Source organism: Rhinolophus sinicus, linkage group LG02 (assembly GCF_036562045.2).
Source record: "Rhinolophus sinicus isolate RSC01 linkage group LG02, ASM3656204v1, whole genome shotgun sequence".
NCBI lineage: Eukaryota > Metazoa > Chordata > Mammalia > Chiroptera > Rhinolophidae > Rhinolophus > Rhinolophus sinicus.
Genome location: NC_133752.1, coordinates 39,761,442 through 39,783,194, shown reverse-complemented (window position 1 = coordinate 39,783,194; position 21,753 = coordinate 39,761,442). Strand labels below are relative to the sequence as shown.

Here is a 21,753-nt window from a genome sequence, read left to right as displayed (position 1 = left end):
CATCACCATATATTTGATCCCCCTTACCTTCATCTCCCAACCCCCAACCCACACCCCCCTTACCCTCACCCTCTGGTAACCACTAAGCTATTGTCTGCGTCTATGAATGCATTACAATTTTGTCTTGTATTTTATCCAAGTGTGGCATGAGTCCCTTCAGAGTATCTAGTATCCCACTATAGTGGTAGAAGTGAAAAGTACTTGGATCTACCAAACACTGTGAACCCATTTAGGTTTTTTTTCTCTATGAGAATAATAGGTAGGATGAAATAGTCAATAATAATTTGGAAGCAATATTTCAAACATTCAGAATCCACACTCAATTTCAAATCTCAAATCTTAAAAGAGGACACATAAATTCATAAGTAAATACAAATAACTTCTCTGTATAAAGGAAAACTACCGGCTAATTATGTTTTACATGCTGTAATTATTTCATCTCTGGAGTAAAAAAGATTAAACACATCTGTAGTGCTGTGAATACACTAACAGTGTGTTTTGGGATTTCACAGGTTCAAAGGACTATAGCTAAGCAGATTCAGATGGTGAAACAGATTGGAAAAGGTCGCTATGGGGAAGTCTGGATGGGAAAGTGGCGTGGCGAAAAGGTAGCTGTGAAAGTCTTCTTCACCACAGAGGAAGCCAGCTGGTTCCGAGAGACAGAAATATATCAGACAGTGTTGATGAGGCATGAAAACATTTTGGGTGAGTCTGTATAGCAATGTTCAGGGTTTCCTAGCTTTCCGCTATTTTTCTGTTAACATCTGCGTATTTACTCATCTGTTTGGCCCCATTATGAAATACATAGACATTTTCTTCTTGGTGTGAGTCCAAGAACATCATAAACTTCTAAATGGGAAACATCACAGGAGGAATGATGAAGACACTTCTATGAATGAATGGAGGGCTGGAAATGGAATACGCTCCAATTTTTTTTTTCTTGAGGAACGGGAAATGTGTCATACCAACATTTCTTAGGGTTTCTTAGGGATTTGAAGGAGCACATTTTTCTTTAAATGGGAAAATTTACACGAATTTATCTGTAGGGTTTATTTATATCCAGAGTTTATATGGATAATTGGTTTCCTTTTTATTTTCCCAAATTAGAAATGATCTAGCTAGATCATGAGGTGGAAAAAGTGTAAGCTAATCAGAAGTGTATGCTTTGTAAACATTGTCTTAAGTGTAACTATAATGCCATAAGCTATTTACTGTTAACTCAAACTTAATTTGAATATTAACCACTGAAATTTCCCATTTCCCCTACAAACTTAATGTTTCTCTACTGTTTTGATTGCCTCCGATTGGTAATTCGGTAATTGGTAATTGGTAATTTCATATTGTCATAGGCAGAATCAGAAAACCGAATGAAATGCGAAACAAAAGATACCTCTGACAAAGAATAATAGTTGAGAATAAGAATTATTCCTGATAATATTCAGAAAACACTTAGCTCCAAACTTTTTTGTCTTTTTTTCTTTTAGGGTTCATTGCAGCAGATATCAAAGGGACAGGGTCCTGGACCCAGTTGTACCTCATCACAGATTATCATGAAAATGGTTCCCTCTATGATTATCTGAAGTCCACCACCCTAGACACCAAATCAATGTTGAAGTTAGCCTATTCTTCTGTCAGTGGCCTGTGTCATTTACACACTGAAATCTTTAGTACTCAAGGCAAACCAGCAATTGCCCATCGAGATCTGAAAAGTAAGAACATCCTGGTGAAGAAAAATGGAACTTGCTGTATAGCCGACCTGGGCCTGGCTGTTAAATTTATTAGGTTAGTATCAAGGTGAACAAGTATGCTTTTAATGATTCTTTTTTTATCACTTTTTATAGATTATACATTTTGTAGTTCAGTGCTTCTAGGGTATTTAGTAGAGGAGGAATTTTAATTTTGACTTTTCTTGGGAGGGGAAGAGACTATTTTATTTGCAATGCATAGTGTTTCCGTGGATCCTATTGTTTCTGCACTCATGGTTGTCCTGGCTTCACTGTTAGATTATCACGCTCATCGCTGCCGTGAAGCTACGGTATTGAGGAAAGAGATAGCTAGTGTCTTGGATTATGTGGTCAGAATTCTGAATAACACTTGAAAGTAGGAAAAGCTTTTAGGAATGATCTATAGATTATGTAGTGATAAAGGCAATGTTTTTATATGATAAAAGAAAGATAATTTGCACAGGTGTTCTATGAGAAATGTTAGAAACTAATAAACCAAACACAGCCAGTATTCAACACTATTATATTGTAACGTGAAAGGTGACTATAACACCTGGACCCATAAATCAGTACATGCTGTAAAATAGTGCTTTTCAGACCCCTGGGGGCTCCTTGGAGTGACATCAGTAGCTTCCACAGAATGGGGAGATAGAATGCTGGACAGTTGGGACTCTCTTTTGCTTACACTCACTCTCATCAGAGCAGCACCTTTTATCTTGCAGGTGATTTGATTAGGGAAAATGGTTCCTCTGCTTTGAAAATAAAACAAAGTGAGTTTGCAAACCACAGACAGGGAGGGAACATCATATAACTACCTTTTCCAAAACTCAATTTAGGCTTAGCCTTTATTAAATTATTGGACCCTCTTGTGGAATTTTTTTGAAAGGGTAGGAAAAGGGTACCAAGGGAAAGCCATGGAGATGATTAAAAGTTTGGAAAATGAAATTTAGGAGAAAGGTCTACTGGAGTCATATTTTCACCTAGAAGTGAAGACTGAGGTGTGATTTAAAAATAGTTCCCAAATATAGGAAGGTCTTCATCATTTCGAGGATGGCAAATTGAAGTTCATGATCTTTAAAAACAAAGCAGAAGGAAATGATTTGGACTGTAGACTTAAGTTAGAAATGTGAACCCCCTTCCCGTAAAGATGATTAAATCCTCTCTCTCTTCTGAATTCCTTTTATTTTTTTGACTTACAACTGTTTTCAAGTCTCCTTTACACAAAAACATTCCCATTTAGCTTCTCAAGTTACCACCCTCTCTCCTTTCCTCCCCTTTTTAATTTCTCAAGGGTTCTAAAAAGTAATCTGCTTTCACAATCCAGAAATTCATAATATCTTGTAATTTGGTTCCTGTTCCTTTCTCACCTGAAGGGACACCATTGATCTTGGTCGCCATAAGGCTTTCTCATTGTCATTCCACTTTCCACAGCACCTAAGCCTCCCTTCCTTCTGTTTGTGTGATGTGCCTTTGTATCCCAGGTTCACCTTCTTTCTTTCTGGAGATTCTGCTCTCTGTCTACTTTTTAAATATTTTCCCACTGCTAGATTTTCTGCCACATCTGCTTTCACTTCCTAGTTCCCAGTTTTGGTTGATCCATTCTAAAATGTGAGGTGTCCGACATTTCCTTTGTTCTTTAAGTTTTTGGTTAGCTCATTTGAGTGAATTCTGTCTCCATGAAATTCCCACTTGAACTGGGCCAGTGTGGCTCCTCTCTACCATTTTTCTAGATTCTGGAGTAAAGCATTTTGTAGTTACTTCCTCTTTGTCTTGCCTATTTCTAATTTTTTCTATATGCTGCCAACTTTATTTTCTTGAAGCATACTTGTAGACATCATAATTTAATAGTTTCCTATAACTTTGGGTTAAAATGTAGTTTCTATTCTGAGTAATGTATACTTTGTCATACCTTCAAGTGTTTTTAACACTCTTTTATCTTTATCTGAATACCCAACATCCCCTCTTCTATTTAGATAACTGCTACTAATCTGCACAATTTCTTCCTTCGGGGATCCTATTATTCCCTTACAAGTCTGACTTTAAGTTAGTCTTCTTGCATCCTCCCATGTGACCCTGTGAATGCTCTCATGGCATTTCTCCCAGTGTTGCACAGAAATCATTGACTACTCATCCATCATTTGCATTGAAGACTAAACTCTATGAAGATAGAGACCATGTTTCACTCAAATGTGCATCTCTAGTCCCTTTCCTTGGTGCCCATTACTTAGGTATTGCTGCAAAACTTTGTATAATGGATAAAGGAATAGTTCCATACAGACTGCATAGTGAAGGAAAAAATGCACCTATTCTTAGCTCCAGAGAGCCTACACACTCTGGATTAAATCTACCTTTCCAGTTTTATATCCTGCAGACTCTCCAACTTGTATGCTTTCTTTTGCAAGAAAGAAAACTGAGCAACTTGTGTTTTTTCTCCATAGACATGTTTTTACTGCCTTGCTATTGATTACACAGTCTCTAATTGGAAGCCCCTTGTTTCTCCATGTACATAAATCCAATCTCAAAGTTGCCTTTAAGTCACTTTACTCATCCCCCAGCTAGGAATAATGACATCATGTTTTCTACTCCTGTAGTAATTTCCTGGCCCTTGTCTGATGATATTATATTTATTTTAGTACATGCCTCATCGTTTTTACTAGTCATTGGGCAGCTTCAGAGCAGGATCCATGCCAAATTAATTAATGTATTTACCATTTGACATGCCATCCTGACTTACCCATTATAGGTAGTCTAACATTGTTTTGAATCAATAAATGTTGGCTATATAAAAGTAATTGAGAACTCATTTTCTTTATAGACCTTAAAACAAACAAGGAAAGTGAGTATCTATAACATTTCTGAAGCTTAGTCTGCTTAATATAAGGGGAATGAACTGAAGGACCTCTTAAATTTCATGCAAACCCTGATTCTAGGAAATGGAGGGGAGTACTTTAAGGGATAATGCAGAGATTTATTTGGCAAAAAAGACCAGTTCATTAAAAGAGTAAAGATCTGAGGATACTGGCTCAGATGTACAACTGATGGCTATAGGATGCACAGATTTCATATGGCTAAAGAGTAATTCTGGAACCGTTTACTGTTCTGGGCCTCAGTTTTCTCTTCCATTAAACGGAGGTTGTGTTTGTTAATTTCAGATGTCTTTTTCATATTTTTATTTTCTATGTTTCAAACGAACTTGGTTCTTCTCAATTTTTGAGCCTCACTTTAAAACCTTGCTTTCTGTTTCTTTGGCTTCTACTCTCTTCCTGACTTTCATATTTTGTGGCGGTGTGTCTGTACATGTATACACATGCAAATAGTTAGAGCCTTTCATTACAAATGGGGTCACAGCTAACCCAGTCTTGAGTTCTCAGACTTCTTATGTGACCTTCCTGTGAGAACTTAATTTTTACCATGGTTTCTACATGGTAAGTGTTCTCTCAGGCTCTTAAGTCATCTGTGGGAGGTTCCCAGGGAAGTTGAGAGGCACAGAGACAGCAGACTATGCTTTAGAGATTTCCTGCTCACACGCTTTTTTTTTTTTTTTTTTTTTTAATCCTGTATTGGTTTCTTCACACACTCTCTGGGAAATGGTGTAAGTGCTGATGCATTTCCTGCCCAACAGAGATTTAATCCAGGTCATGCCTGGCGCACATTACCATTACCCCAAGTCTCTCTTTGGGAGGAGAAAACAATAACACGTGAAATCCCTTGAAGGAACTTAACAAAGCTTTTCACTTTTTACTCTAGAAGATCAAGCAACCCCTCTGGTACTTCAGTGTCAGAATAATAAATGTTCCCTGTTTTCTTAGGGGGAAAATAAATCCTGTCTTAGGCCTCTCAGGTATTACATTTTAAATAGAAATCTTACAATGAAGAGTGGGCTATAACCCAGATCTCCCAATTGGTGATTGTCAAGTGCAAAATTGCCTGAGTGCAAAGGAGACAGAGTGGCCTAGCCCAGAGGGCACTAAATTTCCTCAGATGTTGCTATTTTTAGCACCATGTCTGATTTGTATACTTAGTGGGTTTTTTTTTTTTTTTAGAAAAGTGACATGGCTAAATGACTTGCCAAAGTCACAGAACTAAGCTAATTAATGACTGAGTCAGCCCTCCCTGTCAAAGTTTCTGCAGCCACATCCACCTTCTGTTGAAGAGTTTTCAGTTCTGAAGTTCTGTGTCTGAGAAAGCCTGAGATATGTCAGGATTTAATCATAAAAACAATGAATCCTGTTGAAAAGTGCAGCAGGAAACTCTCTTCTTTGGTTAACATCTGACTGGGCAGAATTCAGTGCAGCAAATCACTTCCATAGCTACTTATAAGATGCTCCAGGAAACACAAAGAAACCTGCATAGCCTCTTCTTCTAAAGACTCTTGGGAATTGTTTGCTTTGGTAGTCTTTCTAGGAACTGATTTAATATTCTCCAGCCTATGTCATGTGTGGTTGATTTCAAACACCAGTTGTAAACCTCTAGCAAACCAATGGCCTCCCTCACATACCTTTTGCCCCCCTCCTTCTTTCACTGTTCTTAAAAGTTCAGTTCCTACGTTTTAAAAAGCTTTTAGATGATTAAGGGTGTAAAATGTTTGCTTCTCCTCTTTTTCTGTTACCTTTTTATCCCCCTTCTCCCCCTCTCCCCATTCCTCTCTGGTTTAGGCATCCAGCAGAAGACCCCCGCATGTGCCCAAGGGCTCAGTGAGGTAGAGCCACCTTGTTGGGGCTGGCAGTGCCATCTGCATGCTGGCTGTCATGGCCACAGCGGGCTCTGCATGTGACTTTCAGAAAGTTTCCTCTCCCTACAGTTGATGGTACAGTGGGAATGTCCACTGTGCTGAACCACTCAGTGGCTTTTTCCTTTACATAACACTTGTAAGAATTCCTGCTATGGATATATAATTAAGAAGCTTAATTAATATGGAAAATATTGAATATAAAACAAGGTTAAAACAGATACTGTGTTTTTAAAACCCCGTTTAATTCTCTGCCACCAGTATAAAAATCTTTTGCCTGCCCATCATCCAGTGCATGGTGCTGAGGGTGTAAGGCATACCCTGCTCCCCTGAGGCCAGCATATTCAGGATCCTAGCTGGAGGCTTCACTTGCAGCCTCTCTGCACCAACAGGAGTTCTCTGATTCCCTCCCTCCATGCCTGTGAAACCAATGGTGCACCCACCTCTCCAGGCCCCAGTACCGGATGGAAGGGGACCTCGCAGGCAGTTACATGGTGCACTGTCTGTGGACATGAAACTCGACTGCACTGAGCACCGTATGCCCAAGTTCTAAACAATGTCAGTGCGAACATACATCTCCCAGTGGGTGCATTGCCTTCTCCATCCCCTCTGTTGTCAGCCCCTCCCTGGCACCTGCAGAAGAGAAGAGGAATATCTTCGTTTTGTATCTTTTCCTCCCCTGTGCCTCTCTTTGTTTCATAGGGCCCAAGTCTTTGTTCCCTTCCCCCTGCTTGAAGCAGCTGCCTGGAGAGCTCTCACCTGTGTGTCGTCCTGGGTGAGAAGCGCCTCTCAAAGTGTGCACACACCTTGGAGGCCTTTGGGTCGCCAGTGCAGACCTCTTACTGCACCACCTGGCGTTCCTGTATCATACTGCTGTCTTCCAGGGGGCTTTGGTCTGAAATATGAACTTTGTATTCATGCCTCTTTATGCAATCCTAGCTGAGGGCACCTTGCATTTTAAAATCCAAATAAATTAGATGTTGTCATCCTCACTCCTGCCTAATACAGTAGGGAGCTCAGCATCATTCAGCGAATCTGTGCATCCTAAAGAACTTGTTTTCCTCTCTGCCTTATCAGCCTCATGCCTCCGGTATTTCTTATACCTTTTCCACATGATGTAGCTGCTGGCCCTTTTCGCCCAAAAACACCATCAGCTCAAGGTCGAAGACATCTTTACTAGGATGTGTTACAGGTTATTGCATAAAATTTAGTTATAGGCTTTGTGCTACCAGAATGTGTTTTCTGATTTTTTATTTTTTTCTCTGCAGAGGGTTAACATCTTGTCATGACTCTAGGCCAGACAGGAGACCCTCCCCCCTTTTTCCCTAGTTGACTTGGCCCTTAACCCTCAACCTCCCAAGTTGCTCTTCCTTTTTTACTCAGAAAATTCTAGACATTTTTGTTTTATTTGTTCCCGCTCTACTGTCGGTCGCTAAAATTCTCAAAGAAAATTACCCATTAAAGTGTGATTCTAAAACAAAAGAATTTTTTTATTTTCCCTGGAGAGGAGGAATTTACTTGACATCCGTCAATTGATTTTATTTTGTTCAAATTGTATGTTTATTTTCTTCCAGTTCTACTTAAGTCTGTGGTACTCATATTAACAGGGACAAGTGGAAGCACTAATTATAAAAACACAAATGGATACAAATACCCCTGTAATTCTCTACTCAGTTCTTCAATCAGGACCCCTGTGTGCAAATATTTCCAATACTTTTCCATGAGAAAGGAGAAGAGAGATCACATTTCATCTGTAGTGAATGCAGCACCCACAGTTTTGATGGAATATTTTCAGTTCTCCCTGGTGGACACTCACGTTTGTAATTTTGTCTAGTTTATTTAGACGATTTTTAATTTTCATACCTTATGCGTTCATCGTTGAAATGTACATTGTCCTTGTTACTTATCCTGCTGAGTTCTTTTTATTTTTAATGTATTTAATTATATTTTAAACATACAGAAAAGTATAAAAATATTGAGCCACTCGTGATACTTTAACATAATAACAAATGTTACCAATTTGCCTTATTTTATCTGGTCTTTCTTTTTAAAAGAAATACAATGTCGAATTCTTCTCCTTTTTTTCATCCCCCTGTATCCCTCCAGAAGTAACCAGTACCCTGAAGTTGGTATTTATCTTTCCTGTATATGATTTTATAATTTGACTACATATATTCATATATATATATATATATATATATATATATATATATATATATATATATATATATATATATATATATTAGCCAATGCAGTGGCTATGTTGTGGGTTTGGAGTTCTTTTTTCCGACTCTGCCCTTTGTGTGTATCCATTTTTTTTGCCAGCCTTATTTCTCACTCCACCTTGCCCCTCCGTGGAAAAGAAAGCCAGAGAAAGCTGAAAGCGCGCTGACCTTTTCTGCTTCCTTATTTCTCCTTGGCGATGTTCTGCCTTACTCCATACCCTATTCTTACACGTCTGCGCCATCGGACTCTACTTCCTGTCTCTTTTTCTTCCTTTATTTGTGGTGCCCTGGCGTTCATTCACTTTAATTTCTGTTTGTGGCCTTGAAGACTACCGACCTCAATTTTTCTCTGCCCATATTTGGGACAGGTAAGATGATGTTTCTGAAAAGCTGAGAGAGAAATGTAGTTTAATTACTTTCAAGTAGAGAAACACTCCCAAGGGAAGAAGGGGCAGAGCTCTGTGTGTTGGAGGATCTGACACTTTATAATATCAGATATAAATTACTTATAATTAGCATGTTTGCTGTTTAAATGTAGTGCTAAAGTGTTTGCTATTAGGTTAATAGTCATCTTTTGCAAAATTAATTTGCCTAACAAAATTCTATTTATTTTCCTCAATATCAGTAATGTCTCATTTTATGAGCTATACATAATAGAGATTTTTACATTTCTATTTAAATTATCCAAAGTGAAGTTTACTGTAAACAGATTATTTTCCTTTTTTTCATTTAAAGTGTATTGTTTACCTACCATGTGCAAAGCACTATTAGTGGAGACAGACTGGGGCTGTACTCCTCAGGGACATACCACATGGTCATGACAGATATTCAGGGCTGAGAAGAAGTTACAGCCTTAGGCAGGAAGACAGATATTTATTCAAATACTACAAGATGAGGATATTTATTCAGGTATTGTGAGGTAAAACACCTAGCGGGCAGAAAACAAGATGGACAGGGATAGCAGTGCTGAGTATTCTTGGCTTGTGTAAGGAGCTGTTTTGGGGGAGTTTGATGGACGAAATAAAAATCCTTGAATGTGTGTTTTTCAGTGTTTGAGAAAATGAGAGTATAGTATTGCGATATATATATAGTTTGGCCATCACAAATCATAATTCTATCATTAGGTAACAGTTACCTTTCAGTTTTCTGATGGATGTTTCGATATTACATATTCCGTTAGCTCTCTCTGACCTCCCAGGTCCAAACAAAACATTAAGGAGCTAAGCGTATGAATGGAAAGGAATTGCCTAAAATCTTTTATCAACTGTGATCAGTTGATATCTCTTTGATCTAAATGCGCTCCTGTAAGACCCATGCTGAGACTGTTCTTGATTTCCTTCCCCACTACATGTTCTGAAATATAATTTAGGCTCTTTACCAGCTTCTTGCCACCTGCAGACCCCCTACCTGGGGACACCACTGTCTTTCTCTAATGACTCAAAATTATAAATTCTAACATGCATGCAACACATTAATGAAATAGCCACTGTGTGTTCACAGGAGAGGTGTCCTCAGTTGGTAGAAGAGGAGGAGAGAACTTACTTTATATTTGAAGGTGGAGCTTTTGTAGCATCTTTTAAACCTGATATTTTCCAGTTTATCATTAAGCCTCTTCATAGCTCCTTTTCCTTTCTTACCATTTGCGATTTAGGTACACAGATGACATTTTTCTATTATACCATGTGGATAAATATTAAGAAGTCATGTTTTAACCTCTTTTCCTAGTCAGAAAAGAGCCCAGAATACTAAGACTTACATTTGCAGGTGGTCAGGAATACCAGCTGTTTCGTGTTTTTCATTTAAAAAAAATTTTACATGTTAACTTTTATTTTAAGAAAATAGGCTCCTTCAAAGTCATAGCTCCTAGAAGATCACAAGGGGACTGATGAGTACACTGGTGACTCGTCTGCTACAATAGCTTTAGGTTAGATTAAGGATTTTAACCAGAAATGAATTTTAAAAGGTTCTAAGAAAGATGCTTTACATTTGTAAGTTTTAGTAAATGTAAACAGTTTTGAGATATAGAGGGACATTTGCTACCCTTTAAGTTTTCCTAAATGACTAAATGACGCTACATATTTTATGTTTTAAAAGACAGAGATTGAGGCAATAAGATCAAACCCAGCGGGTTGTTCCCCCCCTCCCCACAAGCCACCAGTGTTTTGGTAAATTCAGTATTTGTCTATGACTCAGCATGATAAAAGGTGATTGTCTATCTGCCTGACTCTTTTCAATGTTGAGGAGGAAAAAGCTTGTAAATGCTTGAGAGTCAATGAGTGTGAAGAAAAGAAAAACCAACAGACACGTTCTTAGGAATCAGGAGATAGGAAGGTTTATGCAAGATTTTCCACAAACTTCAGTTTAATAATAGAGTTTTTGTAGCTTTTCTGTTTCATAGTTTCTTCATCCATCAAAAGTGAAGTTTATTGCTCTTCTTAGTTCTACTAGTTTCTATTGCGGTAGTCCTCATTCACCTTCCACTGTGCTTAGTTCTGTGCTGGCAGCGATTTTACACATCTCATCTTTAATTGTCAACCTAGCAAGCGATGGTAGTTCACCCTCTTTGAGACATGGCTTCGGAACTCCAGCTCCCGCTCACGGCACTGAGGCAGTGGTTCTCAAGTGCCAGTCTGCAGATCGGTGTCCATCCATCATGAATTTCCTCCCAGTCTATGGAAGTAATAACAAATAGATCCTGTTGTGGAATTTTCATAAAGCTAAAGATACTGTATTCAATCATTCGTTTCCTTCTTTTGTTAAAAATATTTGTTGATTTACAAAATAATAGTGATAGTAGAAAGCTTTATTTATAGGTCCCTGCTTATCAAAGTAAAATGTTTGCAAATCTGTTGGTCCCCCCCACCCCACCAACCCTTTTTATGTGTTTGTAGATCTTAAAGCCTCACAACACTTGGCTTAAAAAAATATTGTCTCTAACAATCTAAATTGGTATATACATGTTTAATAGATATTTAGCAATTATTTTGAGTTTACATTTAATCTAGTGGTCATGCAGTCTTATATGTTGCAGCTTCATTCTGATTTCATGTCATCTTCATTGGGTTTTTACTTGTGAATATTTAGTATAACTTCTTTTTAGTAAGACATCTTTTTCAAGGGAATGTTATTCCCTGAAGGGAGATATCCTTCTCTACCTTTCACTAAAGCCTTGGTTCAGGAATCAATCCCATTGATTTGTCATTTCTTGGTCCTCTTTAATGCTGATAGTGCTGTTTTACTTTTTTCTTAGTGATACAAATGAAGTTGACATACCACCCAACACTCGAGTTGGCACCAAACGCTATATGCCTCCAGAAGTGTTGGATGAGAGCTTGAATAGAAATCACTTCCAGTCTTACATCATGGCTGACATGTACAGCTTTGGACTCATCCTTTGGGAGGTGGCTAGGAGATGTGTATCAGGAGGTAAGTAACAGTGATTCTGCTAAAGCGGATACCAATCCTTCGTTCTGGTCAGAAGTCCAAGTTATCATATTGTCCACAACAAGCAGATTTTCTTTTCTTTTTCCCTTTATTTTTTATTGATACAGCCACAATCCTCCCAGGAAATGATATTTCACATTTTAGAATGGTCTTTAATAGCCTCCTTCCCTCCGCCTTCTACTGAGGAATCTCTTTTAGACACATTGTCAACTTCTTTTGCCTTTTCAAAGCTCACCCCCTTCTACTGTATGTACTCTTTCATTTCTCCCTTGATCTCTTTCTCCAGCAGTTGCTCCATCAGGTCAACCCCCTTTCCCACCCCTTCCAGCTTCTTATTAGCAACCTTCTGGGCCCCATCCCCAACTTCAGTCCCCTATTTCCTGCATCTTCTCTGTGCAGGTAAAGTCAGAGATGTACATGTGGGCTGGGACACCCATTTTTTTAATTCACCTACTTCTTTGACTTTCTTTAAAACTTCCTCATAAAACAGTTTGGAAACATCAGTTTATATCAAAAGGAAATTAAGCATAAGAATATTATTATTGGTCATGATAATTTTTATACAAACATAAGGATTCCCTAATAAGACTAACTAAATAAGAAGACATCCTTAAATACCAGGGAGTGCCAAAAAATTGTGTATACAAGTGGACACTTTGGTCAACGTTGCTCAAGCAGTAATTCGCCATAATCAGAAGTGTCTGGACGCTGATGGTAACCACTTTGAGCACTCCTTGTAATTGCAGAAGTCAAACGTGACTTTTATTTATCTTGGGTTATCGGTATATATTGAGTATTACAATTTTAGTACAGTTTTTTCCTTCCTTAAAATGTTTATACTTTGTTCGGCACCCTCTGTATTCAGAGGTGGTATTGCTTGTAGTATTTGCTTATTGCTATGTAATCTGTCTTTGAGTAGACTCTAGGCTCTTTAGTATCAAGTACCCTGTGTATGATTCTACTGATGGTTGTGCTTGTTAAGAAACCCTGATGCTGCTGCTCCTCCTCATGGTGGCCAGTTAAACTCACTTTCCTGGAAACTTAGCTAGGGCTGGCATTTGTTTTTGGACCTGCCGTTTATTTTCTGTGAACCTGTCACAAGTTATTAAACTTTTCTTTGTGCAGTTTTCTCATCCTTAAGAAGGAGGTAAATTATATCAACCTAAGACAGTTGTGAGGTTTCAATGACTGTAAAGAGAATTAAAACTGCCTGACCATAAGTAGCACTTATTACATATTAGCTGTTATTTTAAATTTTCATTTTGGTTGGTAGAGCCTTAACTTATTTAAACATAAGGAGAAACACCTAATCAATAGGCATTCACACTTTGTAGGAAGATCATCTTCAGTGATACAATGTGCATTCTAAACACTCTGGGAATTTTGAGCCTCTCATAAATTTCATTTAAAATAGAACATATTCTCTCTAAAGTGAGACAACTCTTTTTGTCCAAGAGGAAAGTTAATGTAGGAAATTTTTCATAGCCAGACATTGAATATATCTCCCATCATGATTATGAAAAAGAAAAGAAGTAACCATGGTATAAATTAATTGCCTATGCCTTTATTTCATGTTTTATAAAGAGTAGATGACCTTTCTTTGAATAGTATGTTTATACTTATTTAAGATAGGTTTATAGGAGCAGTAGAGTACAATATTTCTTTTCTAATTATTTTTTTCTTGATATCTAAAGCAAATAGGACCACAAGAAGCCTATATTTGAAAATCTGTGAGCCAGAATATAGGAGAAATGATTCTCAGCTTAAAACCAAGCTGAGGTATTACTAGGGCTATCTTTGCCTCTGGAGACTTGAGAGACACTAAACTATTACCTTATCTCTATGAGATTGTCATACATTTTTCAGAGATGTGAAATTCCCAGCTCTACCCATACAAACTGTATGGCCTTGGGCTAGTTCCTTAATCCCTCAAAACCAAGTTTCCTCATCTGTAATGCTGTCTCATAAATGTGCTTGTAAGAATTTAATACGGTATATAAATGTCAAATCACTATGTATACCTGAAACTAATGTAATATTGTATGTCAACTATGCTTTAATAATAATAATGAAAAAAAGGATATATAGCATACCTACCTCCATGCCTAGTGTAGAGTAGACTCTCAACAAATGAGTTTTGTTTGTTTGTTTGTTTTGTTTTTGTTTGTTTTTCCCAAAGTGGCAAAGCACACAAAATTCTATTCTCCAACATTTTCCTTTATGAAGATTTTGGAAGTTTGAGGCTAGTCTTTCTAGTCCTGGTACTTTGGGGTGAATTGGACACATCCAGGTAGGCCTTTCAGATTTGGGAAGGAAAAGAGAGAACATTTTGAGGTTTCAGAAACAATTAAATGGCAGCTAATATGGACATTCTGATATCGCAGTTGCATGATAAGGAGAAAGGAATAAGGCCTATAGTTTGAACACAGACTTTGATTAAGTCATAGTTTTATGTAATTGGCTCTGTGTCTTTTGTAGTATACACACCTATCCCAGTGTACATTCATCAATCCAGCTCAGCAGTGGCACCAACATTAGGCACTGAGAAAATATGAGGTGAGCAAGATAGACACAGTCCTTGCTCTCAAGATGTGTGCATAACCATTGTCTTGAGAATCAGAAAGGGAGGAAGATCTGAAATGAAGTGAGCATCTCCCGTGTGTTAGACCCTGTGCTTCTATTACCTCATATAGAGAGGAAACACAATGGAAGGAAATGTTAATGTAGATAATACATATAATTTATGCTGTACGGTCTCAGCAGGGGACAGACTACATGGTGAGTTGGAGTGGTCTAAGAAAACTGTTGAACCTTCTGGTCCTTTATGATCATACATGTGTTTGAGTTTACTTTTTGAAGGGCATACTAGAGATGCCAGATTTTGTCAGAGTAGATCCCCAAGGAATTTATCCCCAGTGATACTTGGATAATCTGCCAACCTGATGGTGTCATCTTGTTCAGGTAAAAAGCAGTGACATTTCTATAAAAGGTGATTTAGGACAGGGAGTAAGGGTACTCCAGTGACACTATTCAGAGCAGCATCCTCTGAAGATCAAAGACACAAGTAGCCTGTGTTTTAACAATAGGAAAAGGGTAGAAATTAGATACAGGAAAAATGAGATAAAATTTAGCGTGATAAGTGCCATTTCCCTAAAAATGACATCGATTTGTGTTTCGTAAGCCTTCATTTAACAATAAATATATATATATTTTTTCTAAGATTAATGTACTCCTTATAGAAAGTTCAGATAAGTACACAAAATTTAAAGAAGAAAATAAAAATTAGACAGTCTTCATGCCTCAAAAATCATGGTTAATATTTTTAGGTGTGTGTAATTTTCCAAATTTGAAATGTGCAAAAACACATTCTTAATGATTAAGCAGAAAAAAATGTAAATCTGACATTTTGTTCAAGTACAACACACTGCCAAATTTATTATGAAATTCACAATCTCATACTGCAGTAATAGAAACAATCACATATTATGCAGTATGAGTTGGGGCTGTGTCTGCCAAATTTGTGTTGAGATTTAATATAGATTTGTTTTTAATTTAGCACGCAAGAGCTTTTATAAAATTGGCAATCACGTGGAGATGCTTGTCTTACTTAGCTTTTGGAAATTAGAAAAAAGGCTTGAAGACCTACAATAAGATGCTTCATTAGGCTTTCTAGTCATTTTAAAAATTAAATTATCATTGGGGCACAGTTTTTCAAGATTTAGTTTGCTATTTTTCATCCTGAATTTGTCTTTAGTACTGACAGAACTTTTCTTTGAGCACAGTTTGTATGCTAGATTTTTTCTTTCTACTTCATGGAAAAAAGTAATACTGGCACCCTATTTTCAGGTATAGTGGAAGAATACCAGCTCCCCTACCATGATCTCGTGCCCAGTGACCCCTCCTATGAGGACATGAGAGAGATTGTGTGCATCAAGAAGTTACGTCCATCATTCCCCAACCGGTGGAGTAGCGATGAGGTAAGGCCTGAACTAACTATGTGGTAACCAACCTCAAAATAGATTTTTCTCTTTTTGCCCAATCTCCAAACACTCATTATAGGAATTCTTCTTCTTTGTTTGGATGGGGATGGTCCTGGTGCCTCACTCCAGTGATTTATATGGAGCTAAGTGTAGTATGATAAATGACTTGTTCCTTTTTTCTAATTTGATTTGGCCACTTCCGAAATATATTGAAGTGGCTTAACATTTAGCCTGCATAGCAGATAACATTGTTGCATTTATTTGTGATGTCCTGACATTTTCATAAAGGCTATTATTTTTCTGTGTATGTGTTTCTAAAGCATCATGAATTTTCTTCACGACAAATGCACACACAACATTCTCTCATTTTAATGAAAGAAAATATAGGCTTCTGAAAAATCCAGTTGTCTATGCACAGAAGTGATACTGGTTGAGATGCCTGAGTGGGCTGTGCATCTTTGTTAATAAGATGGTGAGATACCATTAGCACGAATCCACATGCAGCTAGGTTGTCATGATATGATTGTAAAACCTAACTACGTCTGCAAAGCAGCTGTTCAGATGGAGGAAATGAGTGGGGCAGGCCTTGCCTTTCCTGATTCGTCTGCTCCACATTCTGTCCATCCATCCCAGAAGCTTGTAAACTCACCCAAATCCGGGAGTGCTCTGACAGGCTGGAACATTCAGAGATGAGTTTGAAGCATTCCAGGGGGAGGGGAGAAGACTCATCAAACATGGACCAAAGCCACTGCAAACAAATGGACAGAAAACTGTTTATAAACTAATTCTTCAGTGTTAAATACATTTAAAAATAACCTTTGGTTCGTTCTAAATAATGCATGTTTTCCAATGAGCTGTGCAGAAAACTTTATCTGATGCTGGAGTTATATTATTTTGAAGGTGGTTATGGGCACTGGTATTACCCCACGTTCCTTCACTGAGGATTTCTAGTGAAGTGAAATTATGCTTTTCAACATAAAGACCAATAATTGATGTACCACGGGAGAACACAGGAGAAAGTTTCAACAAGGCTCTGCACAGGTCATTAATCTTGTTAAATGTGGCCGTGTGATGCTGTTATTGTAGCAGATACCTGTGATTTAGGAATAACTATGTGTGTTTGAATAGTATGAAATTAGATTTAAAAAAATATAAGCTTATCAAGTGTTAGAAACAATCTGGGAGTGTGGAGTGGAATACAGACTCCCTAGGTATTTTTGTGTTTATTTAATACTGACTTCAAAGATACTGACTTTAATACTGACTCTTCTACAATCAGCAAAACCACCTCCCTGGTCCCATCAGAAGGAAGCTGAGACAATCTGTTTTGGTCATTGAAAATTTGCATGACAAAGAAAATTTATGAAATTTTATCTACATGGTTTAAAACGTATCTTTAAAAAATATATTCAAACCTCAGAAACCGCAAACGAAAAGCCAGATATCAAGTGCCAGCCTTGCCGATAACAAACACAATTCTCTAATGTTACCCTCGATTTCCCCTTCCTTTCCTACAGTGTCTGAGGCAGATGGGGAAGCTCATGACGGAATGCTGGGCTCACAATCCTGCATCGAGACTGACAGCCCTGCGTGTTAAGAAAACACTTGCCAAAATGTCAGAGTCCCAGGATATTAAACTGTGATTTGAGGGGGAAAAATAAGCACCACTGGAGAAAGCCAATAGATACCCTGTTTGTGGGCAGAACTAAAGATGTTCCAGAAGCATCCACGGTACAATCCTTGAACGTAGTCCTGCTTCCCAGTGGGTTCAGCCTCACCTCTCAGGCAGCAGCCTGGACAAAGACAGAGAAGTTCCCAGAAACACAGAGTCATCGTGTCTGTAGGAGGGAGAAACCGCTCGGGTAACTTGTTCAAGATATGATGCATGTTGCTTTCTAAGAAAGCCCTGTATTTTGGGATTGCCTATCTTTTTTTTCTTTTCAAAAGATGCTTTAATTTTGCCAAAAAAAAAAAAATAAATAATTTAGATGTTTTTAAGGTTTATACTATTATAGTTTAAATAATAACAAAGAAACTTCTTCCCAGAAATTCTGCTGGAAGATAAATTAAGATATGTGTGTTTTCATTGGTAAAATCCTGTTGCACTCTACAAACCAAAAGACAGTCTGTGAAGTTGGATAACACAGAATGGAACTAATCTGAAAAAGCCCTGCCCCTGCCTCCTCAGACCACTTTGGCCAGCCCTGCACTGGGGGCTGGTTACCACAGCAATGTGAATGCACCTGGATACAAACACCACCTGTCTGGGACCACATTTTGGGGTTCCTGCAGGAGACCTTTTGCAGCTTCCGATGATATGGAACAAATGAAGATTTTATGTGACTCTGTTAGAAGTAAGTGTCCATGTTATTCTTCGGAACTACTTTGTGTTTCTGATTCTGTTAGGCATATCTTTCATGGTAAAATCCCTTCTTTTTCATTAAACACAAACAAAGCTCTTTTTTTAAGTGCAGAGAACTGACCCATACATGCTTTTGATCTCTTAAATGAAAGGGTCAACATTAAATAAAATTGCCATCAGTTATGTTGAAGACAAGACATTTTAAAATAGAGATAATTTGCTCACGTGTTGTAAGAAGACCGTGTCCGTAAAGAAGAGGATGAAGGTGGGTGGCTTGTTTCTTATATATTCAGAAGAGCCAATCTCAGAAGCACAAGGGGAAAAGTATGCAGTTTACTTTGTATAGATAAAGCTGGTTTCATTTGTTATTGTCTCTTTTGTGTCTGAATTAATGGAAGGAAGCATATGTGAGGTTAATCTAACTAAATTTTAATTTAAAAATAGATAAATATAAACTCCAAATGGGATAACAGAGGAGAGTCAGTGGAGGCCACAAAATATTACGTATGGCTGCTGTGATTTATTATTCTAGAGTAGATATGACTCGAGTATGGACATCTTAAGTGATAATTTCACATCTTAGGAATGCTAGCTCAATTTATTTTATTTTATTCTCATGATGTTCAATTCACTTTTTAATTTATTATTTTTATATATTTTGAGGCACTTGTGCAAAACATCTCTTCACCTACTCATTTCTATGGGGTTTTAACTTTTGAACAACATATGTCAAATCGTTAACAGAGCCAATATGCCTTAGCAACAGGAACATATAATTTAAAATTGTACACATCCCTCTCACCTTTATTCATTTACATTTCCTTACTACGGTTTTTCTTTTGCTTCTTAGAAATTCTGTAGTGTTCAATAACGAATTCAGAAGTACTTCCCTTTGGCCTTTTTAAAAAAGGCGTTCCTTCCACAACACTCCAGGGGGCAGTGTTTTATAACACATTTTCACCACTTTGTAACTGAAGGAGGGAAGTTTTTTGAAAATTTGACAGCTGCATGAAAAATGAGAAAATGTTTTCCTCACTTCTGAAATAGGCTTGCAGCTGGTGACTTATTCATTCAGAAAACATCCTAGAGCAGAGAGTGGTTGTGAGCTGTGCTTACATTTGGGGAAATCATAAGAAGAAATAGTGTTCTCTATTCAGCATTCACTTCCCAATGCTTCATAGCCACATTTTGTTTGCAACAAAGATAGAAGATTTTCTTAATTCCTAAATACGAATACAATTTCTGTTTTTTTCAAAGATTAAAAACAGTTGGTTCCAAATATGACTGTAATCAGAATACTGCTTTTGGTGATATTTAAATAACCAAAATAGCAGTGTAAAGGTTCCTTTTCTCTTGTGTGAAGTTGTGTTCTTTGTGATAGCTCAGAAAGAATATGTGGCTGGAACTAAGTGTGCTGATCCTCTGAGCTGTGGAGAGAAACTTCAGTGTCTCTAATCAGATCATCTACAAACAAATAAGTAAACATTTATGCTGGTTAAGTGGGCACATGTTTTTGTTTCTTGACTTTCTCTAAATTTAAGTGAGGTTGGACTTATCTCTTAGATAAAAATGTATGTTCTTTTTTGGTAAGTTTTATACATGGATAACTTCAAATCAGAATATTTTGTGGCCAGGTGATGATTTGAAAGTAAACTAGATTTCTAGGGAGATGTTGGTTCCAATGAAGAATGGAAGGAAATTTCTTCTACATCATTTTGTTTAGTTGCTTTGGAACAATCGATAGCTTACTTTCTAATCCTCAACTTGATTTACTCACTACAAACATTTAAAAATTATTCCTGAGCTACTTCAGAAGACTTTTAATTATTATAGTCTTTCAGTGAAACTAGAATTTATTTATGAATAGATTTTTCTCTGTGTCTTACCAAAATACAGCTTACTTAGAGAATACTAAATTGTCCTTAAAGAGACTACCTACTCACTTCCAAATAATCCGTTTTGATTTTTGAATTTCTTGTAGCTCAGAAGTGAACTTTATTTTATTATTATTATTTTTTTGTCTTTCAATAGAGTAAGTGGGAACCTGGAAATTAAAGTGTACTTGATTTCTGACTATCAGGAATATTTCAAAGACTAAGATTTTCTGCTAGTTGCTCCCCTCTAAAGGAATCGTAAAATATTAGTTGCTAGCTAATATAAGTTTTGTATGCTAAGATGTTCAGGTTTATAGTTTATGTATGTGTGTATATATTATATAAATATATGTATATATAAATATTATGTTCAGTTTGGAGTCTGGCACAACTCCATTTTGTGGATTAGAGAGTAAAATATTATGGATGATAAAGTACTAAATGAAACATAATATTTATTTATGAAAGTGTGTAGATTGTTAAATCACAAGTGACAGTGCTATGAACATTGTGTGTGAGGTGACAGGCCTTTGATTTCCTGGAAAGCCCCGCTCAAAAGTCACTAGTGACCATTCTTTCTATTCTCAAAACATTAAGCTTCTTAGAAAACATGCTAAGACTTTATTTATAGGGAATTCTTTGTTTCAGTTGTGTAGTCAGATATGGCAAGAACTGAATAACAACTGAATTTTATGTTCCTAGAGTCATGCATATTCATTAGAAGTTACAGTGTTTTATGTTGTTGGTCTGTTCTGGTTCTTCTTTGTAGGTGGACAGAGACTGAAAGAAGTACAATTTTTAAACTTGAATCGTTCTGTAGTTATATCTCCTTAGAAAACTGAGTCATATAGCAGTGGAAATCAAAGAAATAGCATCAGAAGTGATTTAATTTAGCAATTATGATTCCTGTTATAAAACAAAAACTAAAAAAAAAGAATGCCATATTTTTTTGGAGAAGAGTTGGCAGTATATAAAGGGTTTTGTTGTCTTTTTCAAAAGAAGACTCATTTGTGCTCTTTTGGGGAACCAGTGCCTTATTGAATTTGTATATACTGTAATTATTCAGGACTAGGGAACAAACAGTTGTATTGTATTTGTTACAAATTGTATATGGCTTTGTTTGAACATTCCCCCAAATAAAACGGTTTCATTCTGCCCTTGGAAAGAATATGTCTGTTATCTTATAGTTGTGCCTTTTTTCTGTCTTTGAAAATATCGCACTGTAACAGGTGGGAAGTCAGCCATGAAAAGTGATGCAGGTAAGCTTGTACATTTGGTGACAGGAGAGCAAGAAAAATGGTCCGATGGCTTCTATTTTCTCTGTAATTGGGAGGTACAGTCATCTGTTGAGAATGAGAGAAAGGTAGGGAAGTCAGTGGTTTAAGAGAGGTGAGAAAGTTTAAAAATTCTACTAT

The 21,753-nt window shown here is 37.2% G+C and overlaps 1 protein-coding gene across 9 annotated transcripts in view; it reads left to right on the top strand.

Moving 5' to 3' along the window:
• The window catches only part of BMPR1B (bone morphogenetic protein receptor type 1B), a 368,302-nt gene extending 346,796 nt beyond the window's left edge, over window positions 1–21,506 (top strand). For all 9 annotated transcript variants that reach the window (XM_019741148.2, XM_074323317.1, XM_074323315.1 and 6 more), the window contains 5 exons: window positions 513–705; window positions 1,485–1,782; window positions 11,929–12,104; window positions 15,969–16,099; window positions 17,620–21,506. In XM_019741148.2, the coding sequence (XP_019596707.1) occupies window positions 513–705; window positions 1,485–1,782; window positions 11,929–12,104; window positions 15,969–16,099; window positions 17,620–17,745 (924 nt within the window). In that variant the 3' untranslated portion in view covers window positions 17,746–21,506. The remainder of the gene's footprint in view (window positions 1–512; window positions 706–1,484; window positions 1,783–11,928; window positions 12,105–15,968; window positions 16,100–17,619) is intronic.
• Window positions 21,507–21,753: the final 247 nt, after the last annotated feature.